The sequence below is a fragment of the Anser cygnoides genome, chromosome 5, assembly GCF_040182565.1.
Source record: "Anser cygnoides isolate HZ-2024a breed goose chromosome 5, Taihu_goose_T2T_genome, whole genome shotgun sequence".
NCBI classification, from domain to species: Eukaryota; Metazoa; Chordata; class Aves; order Anseriformes; family Anatidae; genus Anser; species Anser cygnoides.
In genome coordinates this window covers 18573163-18592817 of record NC_089877.1, presented here as the reverse complement: position 1 = coordinate 18592817, position 19655 = coordinate 18573163, and the positions used below count along the sequence as shown (strand labels likewise).

The window sequence follows — 19655 nt, the reverse complement described above, 5'->3', positions numbered from 1 at the left end:
GAAGAGATAAAGCAGTATATTTATACCCAGACAGTTAATTACGTAAAGAACTCTCCCCCCCAACATGAAACTGTCACCCCAAAATTTATATTCTGGACCGAAAGCTAAAATTCAAAAAAGTTGCTCAAGATGAATATCAAATGAGATTGTTAAGCATCTGTCATAAAACTGCAGCATGGTATGTCAAAATTTCATTAACTGGATTGCATAGCTTGCCAAAAAAAATCTATTTGCAGAGCCAGCTTCCACTTTAGAACATTACAGAAGAAATGTATTGATGTACTTTGGGGCTGAGGGGAGGGCTCCGCGGGGAAGTGTAATGGCCTTTAAACGTCTCCGGACAAACCAAGATTGATTCTTGAGTGTGATCTGAGAAGCAATTAAGTTTATCAGCAAGCAGACATCATGCGTGTGGACCAGCAACCATGTTGTTATAGGTATTTTTTCTGATGCTGACTGGCCCTGTATTTGAGCCAGTCACTTAACCTTTCTTTTCTCATCTGGGGAACTTATTTAAAAGCATTGTGAAACCTTTGTGAGAGTGGTTCAGGGGCGGTTAAGAGGGTTGTGTGAGCCGTGGTCATCCCTGCTGCGAGGCAATGGGGCCTGTTTAGATAAATGGGAACTGTTGGGTCCAAAACCTGTGGTTGTAACTGGGAGCCCTGTACAGAGATGCTGCGGAGAACAGGGACGTGTGCTTTATTCCCCTCAGCTGTGAAGTTCAACAGCTACATGTTCCCAGTGTTGGTGAGGGGCAGAAGACATTTGTCCCTCCTGTCAACCTTGTTGTGAGCTACCAAAGAAACTGTTTTGGGTAATATTTAATCCTAAAAACCCAACACAGGTTTTTATTTGTAATGTACCATTTTTTACATTCACATTCACCGGATCTGATTTCAGCACACATTGGTGTAACTCCACTTACTAAGAGCTCATTGTCAATGACTGCAAGGAAAAGGAGTCCTGCAGATAGATTGAAGGGGCAGTGGAGTGTTGGGAGTGCAACAGGTTCAGAAGGAAAGCTGGAGAGTTGGGGAGGTTGAACTGAACCACTTTACAGCAGGGAGGAGCGACTGCGATCTTCAGGATCATCTGGGCGTGTAACATACAGGGAGAAATGTGATACACCCCAAAGCAGGGTGCCATGTCAGAGGCTTTAAATAGTCTGATGCTGTCATGTGGAGAGTCAAGTATCAGTTTTGGTCTCTTTCGTTCACTGTTATCGTGACCCACACACAGTTCTTGGCACATAATGCTCTATTATCCAAAGAGTGAGGCTGTTTACCTCCCTTTCTTTCGCAAAAAGGTATGGGTCCCTCCATCCATTTTCAACCTTCTTGGGCAAAGGCAGGAATATTAGCAGAAGCCAGTTTCTGTGCTGTGTACAAAATGAGGCTTAATATTAGAGATAGTGTTGGAGTGGAATGTGAATTCCTGAGTTGTTCTGGGTCAACATAAAATTTTATTTTGGAGTAATACCATGTAAAATAAATGTTTGTTTTTTTCAAAAATGTCATTTTGAATTGGGAAATCTGAACTTTTTCCACAAGGTTATGAATTTGCATTACTGCAAACAGTTTCTAAAGGATTTGTCAAAGTATTTTTTTAAAAAATGAAAGGAACACTTTATTTTTTAAGGAAAATTGTCTGTCTCTAAGTGTAGGTACACGCGTAGTCTTCAGTGCCATCCATTTGTGAGCACCTCTGCCTGTAAGGAGAAGTTTTACTAGGCTGATGTGCAGTTGAAGTAGTGAGGCAGAGGGAAGCTAACTGACCTGCTTGGGTGACTCAGGGTCTCTTTGGCATAGCAAAGGAGAAATTATTCCAGGTTTGGAGGTATCCCTGTGAGCAACCACTTGGCCAGGCTTTCTTTCTGCAGTGTTATTACAACAACCTGGAGAACTCTACTCGTGTGGGAGTTACAGCAGCTACAGCACTGAGCTGGGCCTCTGTCACAGGTTCAGCATTAAATATCGACCATAGCCCAGTGCTGCTCCCCAAAATAGCAGGCTCTCCTTGGCCCAGCCCTGAATCTTACCTTGTACTGAGTGATACTGGCTTTTTTCCAAAGGAGTAAACCTGAAGCTGTGGTCTTAAATGTCATTAAAAAACTCAGAAAATAACATCATCTGGACAGTAACCTTTGGCAACTGTTGAGCTCCATTTCTGCTGGTGGGCCCAGATGAAATATGAAAATGCAAGTATGCCCGGTGAAGAGGCAGTGCTCCGCTACTGCATCTTACCTGGCACGTGCGCCCGCTGCATTTGAAATGAGCTGGCTGCATTTCAGATGCAGTATTTTCGTTTTGCATCGTTGTAAGGCAGTGCCATGAAATGATTCCTAGTAGCACTAAGAAATGAGGTGTTACTCATTTCCCGTATTCCTCACTATGGGTGGAAACTGCAGACCCCAGGGCAGGAGCTGCAGCAGCATGGGATGGGGAAGGAGCCCTGGAAACCCAATGTGGTCTTTCTCAAGAGACGCTTATGGTGATTCAGATTTACAGGAAGCATATGGCCTGTGCAGGGACTCAGTTGTAAGCTTGGCAGGTGGGAGTTTCACTTAGAAGATGAATGAGTGTCATGACCATAGCCAGGCTCCAGTCACGAGGGTGTCCTTTCCTCTGTATTCAACCTTCTTGCCCTCTCCCTGCCTCTGTTTTTTTTTGAATGTGGGGGGTGAATGTTTCTGAGCACATCTGTTAATGCTCACTGCGGGAAGCTCCCCTGGGAACACCACTTCTGGGTAGACTTGCCTCTTTCATAATCACTTATTTATTATACGGTACTGGTGTATTCCCAGCATCTAAATATGTCCTCTGAGAACTTGCTCTGTCTCAGAGGCAGATAGACTGATATAGACTGGGATCTTTTGCTGTGACTCAAGAACTGCATTAATGAGGTTTCTTCTCTGGAATTCTTCCCCATAAAAAAGAAAATTCTAGTTCTACTAATTATATATATATATATATATATATATATATATATATATAAAAGGCTTCTTTAACAGCCTGCCCACCTGCAGCTTTTACACTGGCATGAATATTTTGGTTTGGGTGTGATTATAAGAGCTAACAGTACTATTAAGAATACTAGACGGATGGAATTATAATATGAAAACGGTTTATTTTGATATCTTTGAGGGAATAACTATACCAACAGTACTAGGCTAGTTAAATCAGTCGTATTTTGTAGAGATGAAAGACAGATTTGTTTGGGCTCACAGACAGAATTACGTACAGATGAAGACAAGCAGTATCATTAGTCACACACAAATATTTAAATAAGTTTAGGAGTCTGACTTTCTTAGACCCCTTAAAAAACTGCATGCATCGTTCTGCATGAAGCCACGTGGGTACAGCAAATGCCCTTTCTTTTAGCTCATGTAGAAAAGTTGGCTGCTAGCACCGATTACCGGCACTTCCCAGGCAGACGTTACCGCTGAATGAGCGAGCAGCCACAGAGGAGTCAGGCTGGCCGGGTGTGCTGTGTAATGCTGCACCTGCTGGGACCTCCCGGTGGCAACAGGGAGCATGCACATGGGCATCTTCCTGGCAGGTGCAGCTTCAAGGCACGTCCCCGAGGCTGGTATGACTTCCGAAGCTTTTTGTGAAACTCCCAAATAACTGTCAACCTGTTGTTTCAGCTGCTACCTTTATGGAACACTGGAAGAGAAAGCAGATGCGCCTCAACTACAGGTGGGACCTGACTGGGTTTGAAGAGGAGGAGGTTTGTCCCTTCCTTTCTGACTCTTTGCTTTCCACCGCGGCATTACCAGTCCCTCCTTGCCCTGAGCCGCCAGACATTGGCTCATGGGGTGCTTAAAAGACAGGAAAATCCCATGCATGAACCGTTTGAGGTTTTTATAGCAAGGGTATGACTAGTACGTATTATTGCCATAGAAACGTAATTGTATAGCTACAAAAACTAGTGTTTTTCTTTCTTTTTTTTTTTTTCTTCTGGTGAATGTGCAGCCAGGTCACACCTAGCAGCACATGCATGGAATATATGGCTCACATGTTACTCCCTGCCTGGTGTCAGGGCGCTAACAACCACAGACCTTGTTCATCTCACACGGCTGTAAATCAGAAGTGAATGTATGGAACTTGATAGCTACAGCATTGTGTCTAAAAAAGAAAAGAAAAGAAAAAGGGCACTGAAAAATTCCTATTAACTTTAATGATGCAGGATCAAGCTCTGACTTGGCAAATACCTGAGAAAATACTGCCAGACATGTGGGCTTTGGGCACTGGGAGGGACATAAATGTTAAGGCGTATTTTTTTTTTTCATATACCAAAAAAAATAATAATCCTTACCCAGGTTTATAATAAATACACTAAATAGCTTGAAAGGGGAAAGGGTCAAATTTGTATGAAAAAGGATATTAAAAAATCAGTGAAGTTCTAGAAGGAAAGGAGAGAAAATGCTCACACCTTTTTGTTTCTAATATCACACTTTACAAAAAGTGCTCACCTGCCCTGCTCCCAGTACAGTGACAGCCGAAGCAGTCTCAGGTACAGGCTGGGGAGATGGGTCCCCCTGTGTCACCCCGCTGCCCTTGGCATGTGGCGCGGTGGCTGCAGCACCCCAGCTGGCACGGAGCCGCTGCCCGGCTGCCTGCATGTCCGGATATTTTGCTGTTGTTGTTTTTAAGAGGAGCACGGCTGCACTTGTCATATCACGAGCTGTCCTGAGTAGGTACACAACAAATATTGTTCCCTCGTAACAAAAACCTCGTGGGCTTTACGGGGTGCCGTGCAGCTTGCTGAGCCTTGGGCAGTTATTGCTTCCCTCACGCCCAAAATGTTTCTGCTTGAATTATCTCCTCTTAAAATATTTAACTCCTCCTTAATATATTTAGGCATGCTATGCAAGCGGCCTCTGTGCCATGCACTTTGCTAGACCATACCTATTCTACTGGGAGAGAATACGGGGATTTATTTCCTGGATACTGTACTGCCCTTTTATTTTTGGCAACTTGCTGTTAGCGTACATGAAAGGGGAAAGGATTAACTGTATCTTTCTGACGGCTATCTCCTTCGTGTTCAAGTTCAGAGCTCTACAGCCTAAAACCTTGTGTGACCAAAGGCAGCAGTTGTTAAAAAAGTATATTTTATTCTTTGTTTTGTATAGGCAATTCTAGATAATACAGTCATGAGGTTAGCAAAGAATTTGAGCCCCTCCTATTTCAGATTTTGGTGAAACTTAAGCTAGTATCATCGTAAAGAGCCAGGGTCTTAAGTGATATACTAAAATAAAAAGTGTTTCATCTTCCGGTGTTTTTTAGGGACACCTATGTCATGCAGCATGTACAGTGATGTTAACAGATATCGTAGAACATGTGTAGACTGATTTTCTCTGTTAGTGTTTGCCATCCACTGCACTTGTGATTGTTCCATGTAATTTTAAAAATATAAATCCAAGATAATCTGCAACAGTTTAGTAATCAAATTTTTGTTTTCTTTTTTTCTTTTTATTTTTTTCTGGTTTCCTGAAGGAGGCAGTCAAGGTTTGGAAAACATCTTTTTTTTTAATTGCTCCTGCCTTTTTTATTACATGTCCACTGATGAATGCCATCTTTTGATCTCCACCTCTTCTTTTTCGAGCATCAAATTTTCCAATTTTCCTTAAAACTCCCACTGATTGCTTTTCCTTTACATCCTCCCCCTCTCTACTTGTTCAGACTTTTTTCAGATCTGTTCTGTTTTCCATCCAATGCATAACTGTGAATTCTGCATCTTTTGTGAATGCATAGTTATTGTGAATTCTGAAGCTGTGAATCTTTCTAAATCTTTTGGCTGTCTCTTACTTTTGAGCATTTCCTACACCCTCTCCTGCAATGCACATGGGTAATTGTGTGGATTTTGTCAAAGACAGGATTAGGGGAAGGCCCCAGATGACAGTTTTCTGGGATCCCAAAGCAACGTGTTTTTCATATTTACAGCAAATAAGTGTTTCTTTCAAGAGTTGAGTGTCACTGAAATTACAGTTAATGCAAAATCTAATTTTCATGAGAAAGGCAGGTCATGGAAATCCAAGCATAATGTCATGTGGTTTGAACCTGCCTGCAGGATGTGCTGTATACTCTTAAGTATTAAATTTAAATGTATATAGGGTTACTGGTAGGTGTCTGATAGCAAATCACCCTACGGTTGCTGCTGTAGTACTGCAAATGATAAGGTATTTGACGTTTTGTTAAATGTACAGTTGACCATCCCATCAATTGACATAAATGACATATTGAGTGAGTTAGAAACTTGGAGTTTATCAGGAAATTGACCTGCAAATGATTCATGTGTAGCTGATACAGAAAACAGATGACTCCTTTTTATTAAATATGACTTATTTTACAGGATCATCCAAGAGCAGAATACGAAGCAAAGGTTTTAGAAAAATCACTGAGAAAAGAACACAAACATAAAGAGGTATGGTAAAAATATTAATTTATTTCACCTTTTAAAAAAAAAAAACTTTGAAAAAGAAGGTCATTTATAGTAGGTGCTGACCCAAGACTACGGGAAAAAGAATGGAAATGGGTTAAAAAAAAAAAAAAAAAGAGAGAGACTGCGTAATGTGTTTAAATTCCAGTTGTTTTCAGTCCTGGCATACATATGGTACTTTGTCCATTCTCTTACTCAAGACCTGATTAAGTCTAGAGATGTCTTCAATGATATTGTCAGATACAGAGGTGTGGTTTAAGAAAGCTCATCAAGTCTGATGGAAGGGGTGTTCTGTTGGGCTAACAAATCAAGTTTGAGAAAAAATATAGCAAAACGTCTTGTTCTGTGCTATTATAAGTAAAGCATCTCAGGAGAGGTTCTCTGTCATCCTTCTGCCAGCAGGTTAACCCATGGGGCCAAAATCTGTGGTGCTTTGCATATTGAGGTTTTGGCTGCGCAGGGCAGCATCTGGTGGTGTCGTGGCTGTCCCGGGAAGCCCTAACACCTGCTTTTGCCTTTTTGCTGGGAGCGTAGATCAGGCACTGGGCACTGCTTTAACACAGCTGTAGAAGATGAGCGTCCTGCTGCTGAGCTGGGTCTGACTTTTTATGCTTAGGTCTTGGGACTGTTTTGTTAGTAAAAATATTACTGGAGCATAATTAAGAACACTAACACCAGTTTTCTTGCCCAATTCCAGCTTTGATAATAACTTTCTGCCTTTTAAAAGCATAACTTCCATTATATTTCACCGGGTAAGGTATCGCTCACTTCTGCTTTTAACTTGCTCTTTCCGGGGATATGATAAAGGTGCTGCTGGTCCCAGGGACACACATCTCGCCCTCAGTCAGTGCAGTTCCTCTGACCAGCTTGAGTACTGCTGGGCCCCCTTTTCAAGATGCCACAAGGCTGATGCCAATACCTGCTAGCTACTTTAGGCATTGCACTGTGCAAGCCACTCAGTGCAATGTGGAATACCAGACTTGCAGCACTGCTTTAAAATCCCTTACAGGAGAAAAAGAATTTGGGTTGCTGCTCTCTTACATAAACAACGTTTGAACACAGACTTTGTTGTATACTAAAAATTTGCAGCTTGCTGTGCCTTTTGGTGTATTAGGAACTTAGTTCTTAAATGTAGAAGGTTGGGATGATCAGACAATTAATGAATGGTGACCTCAAAATATCAGCATATGAAAGCTGAGCAATAAAGGGAGGGTTTTTTTTAAACCTGACTATTTATAACTTTTTGGGCTGTGTTCAATTTGGATGTTACTAATTTGGGAAACGTGAGAAAAGGAGTTTTTCTGAAAGACTCAGTAATTATCTTTCATTGGGATCTAGAGTGTTCAAGTTCAAATTCAACATCAGATTTCTGAGTTGTCATACAACTTAAAGGAAAACTATCTACAGCCAACCCAGAAATTGCTCGTATTTTTTTCAAAAGAAGTCTGATTGAAAATATATATATGTACTTTTTAAGGGATGACCAAAGTGTTCCTCCTTTACACATCATAAAGGAACAAGAAGGGCACAATCCTAAATTAAAAACAGGAAATTCTTTGCAGGACAGTTTGACCTATTCCAAGATTGGGGCAACAGTTTGTCTTCTGTTGTTATTTTTTATTAACCTAAAGCCGTAGCGCACAGCATTGAGCAAACTAACAGAGTGCTGACTTATGGCTGAAATGCTGGGTATGTGGAGTCAGTAGAGAGTATATAGATTAATTTAGCATCACTTTGTAATGCTATGTTGCCCAATCCTTTTTTGTTTCCTTTGATTGCCATCAGAAGCATCGGTATTTTCCAGAAGAGGCAGCAAACAAATGGAGACAAAGAGTTAAGACAGTCATGGCTGGGGTGAAATTGGTTCTTTTTATTCAAACTTAGGAGGAAACTCAAATTATGAGTAATTATGGAAGACACAAATCAATTGTTTTTGGCTGTTGAACCCTTGTTTAATATTCACATTCAGTTTTGGGTTTCTTCCCCTTCCTTGTTTCTTCAGCACTCTTTTAGCCAACGTTTCTTGCATCTGGAATGGCACTGCATGGCTAATCTTAGGTGTACATGATGGATTGATGTTATGTTTTGCAGTGGAGCATGGCCCGTGTGTTGGAAGAGCTGCTTGCACTTCCCTGAGGCAACGTGCATGTGATAAAAATAGGATTTTGAGTAATATTTTTATGTTCATTTTAACATGTGCGTCATCTTCAGTAATGCTACTTTGTTGTTTACTTTCTGGTGTTTAGAAACAATTCCCGGCATGAGAGTTCAGGAAAGACTCTAGATGAGCAATACTGCTCTAAATGAAATCTTAATTCCCCAAATTCAGTGTGGTAGAGTCACTGGATGGTTGACTGGGTTTAGGATAGCCTACAAACTGTTACTACACATGTGTATCTTAACTCCCATTGACATGGTCCATCACATACCATGTGGATAGTCAGGTAATCAAAACTTACTCCCATTGAAGCAATTTGAAGTGGATTGCACTGCAAAACAAGGTCTTCCATCAACTGTACACTCATCCTGAAGTTTTTTGGGTAGAATCTTTATTTCAGTGGCACCAGTTGTGTAATTGCAAAGCTGCAAATACAGACTGGGGTGGGACAAGGGAAGAAGAGGAAGAATTTTTCCAGGGAAAGCAAAATAAAATATTTAACAGTGGGAGAGATCTTACTTCATGGTTTATGACAGGCTATTTGCATGTTTCCTTCAAAAAGTATACAGAAAAATCTGTTTTATTTATACTTGCAGTGCAGGCTCTTGACAAATTTGAACCTAGATTTGGAGTAAACAATTTGCCTGTGTGGAATTGTAACTGTAAACACTGTGTCTTTGCATCTGCTAACGGGGTGTGTGTTTGTTAGCCTTTTGTTCCCCTCTGTGTTTTTGTCACATGTACAAAATCACGTGCTTCATCTTTAGTAAATGTGCCTTTTTCCCCAAAAAAATTTCAGACAGATAAAGAAAAGCTGACATGGAAGGATCGTTTTCCAGCCTATTTGACCAATTTTGTTGGCATTATCTTCATGGTAAGCATCGCCTGGAGAAAACCTGAAATTTATGTTACTGAATGACTGTAAAGAACAGAAGTAATATACTGTGACAGATTTATCAAATTGCCATAGTTTGCAATGACTTTTTCCCAGTTAAAAATTTCAAATGTTTTATTAGTTTTATAATATAGAAACTTTTAAAGAAATTGAAGTACCGCTTTGCCATCTCATTCCAGTAAAGAAATAAGCACATCTGAACATGGCAAGGGAAAAATGAGGGCACAGAAATGGAGGTTACCACCATCACTGATGGGACAAAGCTTAAAACATATGCAGAGTGCTCTTGGGAAGTACTCAGGAAGTAGAGAATGGCATAATTCTTATGCCAAACTTTTTTGAAAGAATTGATGTGGAAATCACAATCCTTTTTGCCAACATTTTTAATTAAATCAGTCAAATTTGAGGTTATGCCATGCAACAGGAGAATTGCAAACAGAATGTTTAATTGGGAAAAAAATAGAAGAAGAAGAAAAGGAGGAAAATTAATTATTAGAACAGTCTTTTTTTTCCATTTGCTTATAAAACATCAACATATAAAATAAACTTTGAAAGAAATAATTCCAGACGTAGGTCAGAGTGGCAACTGGATAAAAAGGATTAAGCCCTTTCGTTCATGTGTTTTTAGGGGATTGTGATGATCAAATTACTAGCAAAAGAGGATCTGTTCTACAGTTGGTCACGGTGACTGGGAGCCTTAATGCAGAATTTGGTGGGCTTGGGTTGTGGCCCAGAGATCACATTTTTTAAGGTCACGGCTAAGTCCCATGCGAAGTATTTATAGTTAAATCTCTGATAAGGGGCTGTGCTGCTCTTACTTGCAGGTGGGGCTGACATTTGCTATAGTGTTTGGAGTCATAATATACAGAATCTCCACTGCAGCAGCACTGGCAATCAGCTCAACTCCGTCAGGCCGGTCCAGCGTCAGGGTCACTGTCACTGCCACTGCTGTCATCATCAATTTGGTCGTCATCATCATCCTGGATGAAGTATACGGCTGCATAGCAAGGTGGCTAACTCAGATCGGTAGGTGCAGATCAAGTGGTATTTGTTGGAGTAATTATAAATGAGAGTACCAAAAGGACTGGCTTTCATTATTAACTTAAAAATGGTGAGCAAACCCAGGAAATTCAAATGTGTGGCTAGAAGTCTCACCAGTCACTTACAAACATCAAAGTGTACATGGATTCAGCTTTATTTTTAAAATCTGTCTTTCAGCAGTGACGGTACTAATCACTTACCCAGTTATGTGTGACAGGGATACAGCAGAAGTTCCTGTACCTATTCTTGACCTCAACTTGTCTATATCACAAAATTACTGCTTTCATTTTCTGCCATTGTTTACTTGGCATAAGAGATGTCAAGAAATGGAAAACTGTAAGTGGAAAAAAAAAAAAGTACAGAAAAAAAAATCTCCAAAACATCAGAATCATCAGTGATGAAAGGTCCAGAAATCTTTTCAGTTCAGTCAGTTCTTGTCCACTCTGCAAATGATTGTCATGGAGATCTGCCAGATGTGGAGTGACATTGGAGTTGCTGCTGTAATGGAGCTGAACAATAGGATCCTTAGCAGATTTACCACTGACCTCTGTGAGGCCATGTTACTTTACCTCTCTGCAAATATATACCTCTTTGTTTAAAGGGTTGCTGAAAATGTTTTCCAAAGTCCATATTTTTAACACCTTGAAATGTTTCAGATAAGAACAAATGTTTCTTACCCATGTCCCATTGGTTCCAGAGGTGCCAAAAACTGACAAGAATTTTGAAGAGCGTCTGATTTTTAAGGCTTTCCTTCTGAAATTTGTCAATGCTTACACACCCATCTTCTATGTCGCTTTTTTCAAAGGCCGGTGAGTAATGTAAAATGCTGTTCGGTGTTTCAGCTTGTTGCTTGAGACTGCGGTAGTGTTGTTAAGGCCACAGCTGGGTGATAAAGAAGACACCTTGGGATGGGTGACAATAGACTCCATGGGGCATGGTCTGGCTAATGCAACGGAAATGAGGTTGGGTTCCCATACGTAGTCCGAGCCAGATTCTGGCTCTGGGGTGATTTCTGAGTGATAGGATGGTGCTCAGGCATACTCCTAAGGATTGTGGAGCATGCAGTTAGCCTGGGAAACTGGGCTGAGGTTGACAGCTAGTGCTCGGCCTGGGCAGCTTACTGTCTCCACTCTTCTAAGCAAGCCCAAATAATTTATTTCCCAGCTGTTCTTTCCTATCCCTCTTATTTTACGTTTAAGTTTGGGATTTTTTCCCTGTTTTTTGCACCTTAGAGGATTTCTGTCAAGATGTGCCTATACTATTGTAGGGCACATGGCTTGCAGTTTTTACTGAGTTGTTTACTCAGTAAACAGGACTTAGTCTTTAAAACGAAACAAAACAAAAAAAAAACACAGAAAACTTCCAAGTTAATTGCTCACCTTCCCTTTTTCAGGGCTAAGCATTAGGTGGTTCCACCCAGAGGTATAGAATTTCACATAAATGACTTCAGGAATCAAGTATGAAAAGTATAAAATCTATATGAACTTTATATTTCTACCCATTGTGCCCTAGATTTGTTGGACGTCCAGGAGACTATGTCTACATTTTCCATTCTTTCCGAATGGAAGAGGTAATTGCATTTTACCCTGCCTGTGCTCATACCACGTGTGAGCACCCTCTTCCCCTGTGGCCAAGGTGCAGCAAATGTCCTGACTTCCCTTTCCTCTTTCCGCTGCAGTGCGCGCCGGGTGGTTGCCTGATGGAGCTGTGCATCCAGCTCAGTATCATCATGTTGGGCAAGCAGCTGATTCAGAACAATTTATTTGAGATTGGCATCCCGTAAGTAGCGACTTTTTTTTTTTTTTCAAACGTGGTTTTTATGATGTGTACAACACACTGTGTATTTATGGCCCCTTGATATGAAGGGGCAAGAACCTTGCAAGACCTTTGCAGTGAGCCTCTGTCTGCCGTATAGCAAATACTTTATCCTTACTGTTTTGCAGCTGCACCAATGTCACTGTAATGACATCCAGCAATGCATGTGTCTGAAACAAGTTAGGAAATCTATTGTTTTCCTACTGGCTAGTAGTAGGTGTAATTCTGAACATGTGATTTAACCATAACCACGTTTTAATACCTGTGTACGCTGATCCCTGATACTTTCTTTTAGCATATCATGGCACTCATACAATTTTTATGAAAGTAGATACAGAGCTCAGTGTGTCTGTTGAAATAATGTACTTGTCACTCCTTATCTATCTGAAAAATGGGCATTGTGACCAGAGCTGCACGCTAACTGGATCACTTCCATATCCCCCAGGAAAATGAAGAAATTTATACGATACATGAAACTAAAGCGCCGGCGTTCCTTAGACCATGAGGAACACATGAAAAAAAAGCAGCGTTATGAAGTGGACTACAACCTGGAGCCTTTTGCTGGACTTACCCCTGAATATATGGAAATGAGTGAGTGAGGTGGAAAGAAGGCATTTCAGGCGGAATTATTCTGACTAAATGCGTTGGAGAGCTGAGGTTTTCAAACTGTAGATTTGGAAGGCAGTGGATATGGTGCAGAGTTTAATTATTAAAGTGTATAGTCTAAGAATGTAGAATATTTCAGCCAGTCATGGGCTGCTTCAGAGATGACTTGTGCTATCTGGTGAACATGATCTTTATCTCTAGCACTATATTTTAGATACTTTCTTTTGATCTATGTGACATGTTACTGTCAAGTTTTAAATACAATGATAATTAGCGTAAACCTGAGATTGTGGGCCAGATTGCATCATCCATTACACCCTACAAGGGAAAAAAGTTATTTAATTTAATTCAGATTTGACAGTTCCCACTGTATATTCCCCCACCAGACTGTTTCTGTTTTGTAAAATCTGGACTTAATCTTCTCAGAGATGCGCCTGTAGACCAGGTTGTACTTGACAGATTACATAGATTGTGTTGCAAGTAATGTATCATCTTGAGCGATTGATACGGAATTTAAGCACTGGATATCAGGTCTGCCTTATTGAGGTCCTAAGACTACATTTCTTTTCCACCATGCCATCTTGGAAAAGCGGAAAAGACTGCTCTGTATAATGCTGTTTGTGATAGTATCTGAGGTTCCTGAAGGGTCAGTCTTAGAAGAGCAACCTTGTTTAGTGTTTTCAGGAATGACTAGGCAAAAATATTGGAAAAGAATAATGAAATACACTAATACCCAAAGTGGGCATGCCTGGCAAATACAGAGGTGAATTAGAATATCTTGGTGTTCAGAGTGGTTGAAACAGATTGAAATTTAGTACTGCAGACTGCAAGGCTATGTTACCAGCAGCTAACAATTAGAAAATATGCAGTTAGTGAGATCAGCAGGGTAAGTAGCAGGAGGAGAAAGATGTGACTAAAGAAGTAATGGGATGAGTATGACATGAGCGTGACTAGTCCTGCTGCAGCTGGTGGCACAGCGTCCCCTTGCCCCTGCCCTGCCAGAGGCGCACAGGGGCTGTGCCAGCATTGCCCACAGGGAAGCTGTGTTAGGAGCTTCTCTGTCTTTCTGGTCACTTTTTGGGTCTTGCCTCACCAGCCCCGGCTTTTGCAAGAGGGGCAGTTGGCCCTTAAGTGCCTGAATGGAGCAGCAGCCAGGCAAACAGTGCCTCATGCAGAAAATGCAATTTAGTCTCCCAGCAAGTGTCATTTTGTTAGAATTTGGTGAAATGGCACTGACATGATGATGGATGCATTTGACAAATACACACCAAATCCACTGAAATTCTCCTCTTTTTTTTTTTTTCTTCTCAGTTATTCAGTTTGGATTTGTAACCTTGTTTGTTGCATCCTTCCCACTGGCACCTCTGTTTGCTTTGTTGAACAACATCATTGAAATCCGTTTAGATGCAAAAAAATTTGTTACAGAGCTGAGGAGACCGGTAGCAGTCAGAGCAAAGGATATAGGTAAGTGTGCATTGCTGCACAGACTCCCTGCTTGTTTGTTCCTGGATTGATGGCAGGATATTATTATGCTGAGTTAGTCTCATTAACAGGAAGATATTTATAGGACAATTCAAAACATTAGACTGTGGCTTAACTGTGAACTGTCATAACTTATCAAGACTTTATTTTCAAAATAGAAAGACCAGTGCTTTAAATTCAGATTAATATTTTATTAGATAAATATCATTTTTCAAATCAAAGTGATCAATACAATAGTGAAATATCTTGCATGGTTCTGCACACCAACTGTTCTTCCTAGCAGTGCGGTTTTCTTGCAGAAGCAAAAATTTCTGCATATAACAGCTCTGGACTGGGCTGGAGAAATACACAGGGGAAAGAGAGAAGACTTGAATGTCTGTGGGTAAACGTGGCTCTTCGTCCCCACTCAAATGACGTTTATCTCTACTTATTCTTGAAGCTGGAAAGCTGTGGGTGAGGCCAGCCAGAAGCTGGCTCTGCAGTCATAAGGCAGCAGCAAACCAGTCCTCCCCTTCCCTCAGAACCTTAAAAAAAAAAAAAAAAAAAAAGGTGCTTAAGTATAGCTTTGAAAGACAGAGTTGGGCTCACTTTGCTTGCAGGTCTTTTAATTAATCTCTTATAAATTGCTATTTTTTATTTAAAATATAACTCTAGTTTGGCACAGTCCTAGCACTGTTAACTGAAAATATAATTTATTTAATTTTAATGACTGGCGTGATATTCATAAGTTTGTTTCCTCCCTTAGGAATCTGGTATAATATCCTCCGGGGCATAGGAAAGCTTGCTGTCATAATAAATGTAAGTAATTCTGCACAAATGCAATTTTACTTCAGTAGGCTGGCTTTTCCATTTGGCTCCATTAGTTTAGTTTCAGCTTAAATCCCTCAAATTCAGTGAAAGTATGTGATTTAGAAATTTGCTAAAATATTAGAGAATCAGATCCAGTGTTTACTTTAAGGTCGTGACAGTTTTGCTCTCACTCAGCTCTGAAAATCAATGAAGATATTTTTGGTTAATTCCACATTGAATGTCCTATCCCTTAGGAAAGCCCACCTTAATATCAGCATTTCTTGCATCATCTTGATTCTTCAGAAAAGTTGTATTTTGTGGCTATAAGAACAGATTATCTCTCACTTTCCTTCCATTATATTAATTTCTATTATCCTAGATAAATATACATCTACTTTCATCATCCTCATTGCACCATGCCTGGGGAAAGATGAAAAATAAAGAATGGCAAGCTGAAAACATGTTCGTAATGCAGCAAAATAGCAGCCACTCAGGGCTTATCACCATGTGTGGACGTGCCCTCTCATTTTCTCCATATTGTCCAGAGTGGAAATCCCTTAGCTTTGCCAGCAGGTGTCTGGTCTTCTACGGCCAAACCATGCTGGTGGTTATTTAGGATGCTGCCTTACTTGTCTTTACCATTTCTCCTCTTTTCCTTTGGAAATAATTTCTCTATTTTTCTCTTTTCTTCCTTGTAATCTCTCTTCATCATTATCCAGTGTTATTTTCTCTTTGATCTATGTACTATCCCTCTTTATCATAAAATAAGTAAAACATTTTGTACTGTGTTTGTTCCACGTGTACATGAGACTTATACCAATGAGAATGTTTCACAGTAATGATAAACGAGAACAGCGAGAGTTGTGAACAAATCCTCTGACTTGGCTGTTCTGCTTTTTGTGTACGACATTTTTGTAAAACCTTTTTAAATAACCAAACATGGAACTTTTGTGACCATAAAATAAAACTGGCTCAGTCTGCTCATCTTTTTACTTTGGTAGAGCTAAAGAACACACAAAGTTAATGGGCTTCTGCAATGCAATGAGAATTTAAAGATTCAACTGACTGTAAGTTGTTTGCAGAAAAGCAAAACAGACCACGTAAATCAATCGGTTAGGCTTTATACGATGCATGAGGGTCAAGTCGTGGTTGGGGCGCAGGGAAACAGCAGATTATTTTGCTTTGCTCTGATGCTGGGGGTGCGACACCTTCATGCTCCGGAGAGTTCAGGTTGTTACCACACAGAAATTTCAGTCAACGTGGAACTGCTCCATGTCGTGTCCTGCAGCTCAAAATTGTCAACAGTAAATACCACCTTGTTACAGCAGTAAATGCTCCGTTTTCAGGGACCTGTGGGCTGCACTCCCCCTTTTGTTTTCTGCAGCAGCCCCTATCTGACCATCCTGATTTGTGCAAGCGGTGTGGGCAAGACATACTTGAGTGTATTATTAACTTAAACAGTGCCTGAATATTGCGCTCATTCTCTACTCTTATGGCTTAGGCATTTGTGATCTCATTCACATCCGACTTCATTCCACGCCTCGTGTACCTGTATATGTACAGTGAGAATGGCACCATGCATGGCTTCGTGAACCATACACTATCCTCTTTTAATGTCAGCGATTTTCAAGCAGGAACAGCTCCAAATGACCCCATGGATCTTGGCTACGAGGTTCAGATATGCAGGTACTCTCTTGAATGATAATAATTTTAAGTGTTTTCCCAGCTGGTTAAGAACATGACAAATTCTTACATTCCTGGGGTAGACCTTGGTCCCTTGTACTTTCAATACCTTTTGAGCACCTTGGTAGGGTTTTCTGTCAGGTAGAGCTGTTGCCTTGAAAGACTTGCCTTACAGATTAAGCAACCACAAACCCTGAATATGACGTACTGCTTATTTTGGGAAATAAAGAGTAGCATTATCAAATTCCGTGTTTGTCAGTGTAAAGATTTTTACGATTATGTATTCCCTTTTTCAGGAAAGGAGATAAATAACAATAAACAGCTTAATGACACTTTAAGGGAACGAAATGGTGTTAGTCTGATGTCACGGTGTTGTATCACATGCTACTGATACAATGACTGTGACATCATAGTATACCTCTTCTTATCTGGTTTCTGTAGAAATTCCTGATGACAGTAACAGCAGCCTTATCTGCACTGGAACTTAAGACCCACTTAAAGTGTGATTGTACAGGAAATGTGCACGCCTGTAATGATTTCTACGTATTATTTTAATTGTTAAAGACAAATTATTGTTTGCATATTTCAGTCTATCAAGTAATCTAAGTCAGTACTGAAATGTGTGCTTTGCCTGGGCTTCCTTAGATATGCATCACCTTCAAAGCAAATGTTTTCAAGCTTATAATTGGGGACCAAAGCCAAATGTAACAGTGGAAGCACTTGGAACAGCAAAAACCAAAAGACTAAATAATACAGAGAAATGGGGGCAAGAAGGGGCAGAAGAGACATACCAACAGAGAAAAAGATAAAAAGAAAGATTATTTGGTATACATACACTGAAAAATTACACAGACTGACCAGGAAACAAAACACCTTTATAGTTGTATTATTTTAAAATTTATATTCTTTATAAATTGTCATAGTGCAAGCTTGATAGGCTGAAATGACTGCTAAGCTGAAAAATCACTCTGAGATAAAAGACAAAAACAACCAAAATTGTACATGTATTAGCTTTGTTTGCTTTTAATTTCTCCTGATTTCCTTCTCGTGATCTTTGGACAGAGGATAAATTAGGTTGGCAAACATGTTTCTAGCACAAAACTTAAAGAAGGGAAGTGTTAGTGGCAAAGTCCTTTGTCAAAACAGCAGCTTTATCTGCCTTCTAGTCACAGCCTTTCCTCTTCCCATTTCATCATTTCTCCCATTTTCCAGGGATTTTTAAATCATTTGAAAATATGAAGCCCTAATTCTTGCGAAGTACTGACAGGATGCTGTGGTTTAAATGTAATGTTTTTTGTTGTTGGTGGTGGTTTTGGTCCCATTCCTAACAGGTTATTGTTGATTAGCTCATAGATTTTCTGGAAGCCACAGCTAAGGCAAAATTGTCATATTCTGTCTATACAGCAGAATTTGGTGGTGGTCTTTTGTGAGTCATGAACTAAGCAGAACACCATATAGTATAGCATACATTATGAACCTGAATCTGTATTTTCATCTTTAATATTAGTCTGAAAAATGTTAATTTATTTTCATTGAAAGTTGAGTTTTAAAACCAAGAAACAATTTGAGCTGTGTAGTTTACTCCATCTTTATGCAGAGTTTATATTATTTGTAATAATCAGAGGGTATTAAGATTGCAGACCTTTAATTTTGACTAAAACTTGAAGGCTGTGTGAGGCTTTCAGCTGTAACTTGTTTGTGAGAGGTTATATAGAGCACTGCTGTCATAGCAAACTCGCATTTAGATGGTTTGATCTACTGTTCAACCATTTGGTGTTAATTCCTCATTGTGCTAAAATGTTTGAATGACATCACTAATCTACTGAGTCTTGTTTTGCAGATACAAAGATTACCGAGAACCCCCCTGGTCTGAAAACAAGTATGACATTTCAAAGGATTTCTGGGCTGTCCTAGCAGCAAGATTAGCATTTGTGATAGTTTTCCAGGTATGTTCTACTGCTTGCACTTTTTATATGAAAAAGTTACCATATCTCTTCAGCTAAATAGAGCAAGCCGCCTTTGGAAAGAAGTTACTAGGCCAAAGAAAGTATCTTCTTTCACAGCTCTTTCCTGCAAAATCAAAGGAATTTGCCCATCCTTGTTCACATTCCTGCTGCCTCCCATACAATCCAGATGTATCCCCAGTGGCTTTGTCCTCAGTGATTCCCTGAACTGGTTTGATCCAGAAGCAACTTAATGACCTTAGTGAGCAAGAAAGCACAAGACTGGTTCTAATTAGGTCCCACCAGTTTCTCCAGCAGGACATCAACATGTATAGTGAAGAAGCATAAATTTCTTCCAAAATAATGTCTAGACCTAGCCCAGAAATGAAATTTCCAAAATTTCCCAATTGTATTTTATCTCACCTCTGAACAAGAAGGCATCTTGCAATTCTTTTAGTGAAAAGAATCTTGCAATTTTTTACTGTGACATTGTTCAGTCACAACAGTGATGCTAGTTATTGTGATACAAATGTTTAATTCTGCCTTATCTAAACAACTTATTTCAAAACTTTTATTCCTTTTTCAACAAAATACATATTTTAATGTGAAACACTTCCCTTTCATGGAACCAAGATTTTAAATCAGAAACATTTAACTGGAATGGTTTTTTTTTTGCCATCTTTCGTTTTACCTCTTGCTATGTGCTTCTGCCTTGCTGATGTTAATCTTTATTTATCAGTTACAGTATTTCCTTTTGATTTCCAAATAGCTATGATCATATTTGTACTTAAATCATAGAGAT

The 19655-nt window shown here is 39.9% G+C and overlaps 1 protein-coding gene across 8 annotated transcripts in view; it reads left to right on the top strand.

Moving 5' to 3' along the window:
- The window catches only part of ANO1 (anoctamin 1), a 77871-nt gene that overhangs the window by 55357 nt on the left and 2859 nt on the right, over positions 1-19655 (top strand). For 3 of the 8 annotated variants that reach the window (XM_048058602.2, XM_048058601.2, XM_013194907.3), the window contains 13 exons: positions 3647-3729; positions 5499-5510; positions 6355-6426; positions 9399-9473; positions 10319-10520; positions 11233-11344; positions 12048-12105; positions 12214-12314; positions 12796-12941; positions 14268-14420; positions 15184-15236; positions 16729-16913; positions 18751-18856. In XM_048058602.2, the coding sequence (XP_047914559.1) occupies positions 3647-3729; positions 5499-5510; positions 6355-6426; positions 9399-9473; positions 10319-10520; positions 11233-11344; positions 12048-12105; positions 12214-12314; positions 12796-12941; positions 14268-14420; positions 15184-15236; positions 16729-16913; positions 18751-18856 (1358 nt within the window). Of the gene's footprint in view, positions 1-3646; positions 3730-5498; positions 5511-6354; positions 6427-8226; positions 8305-9398; positions 9474-10318; positions 10521-11232; positions 11345-12047; positions 12106-12213; positions 12315-12795; positions 12942-14267; positions 14421-15183; positions 15237-16728; positions 16914-18750; positions 18857-19655 lie in introns of all 8 variants that reach the window. The other 5 variants (XM_013194915.3, XM_048058603.2, XM_066997231.1 and 2 more) reach the window with 3 other exon arrangements.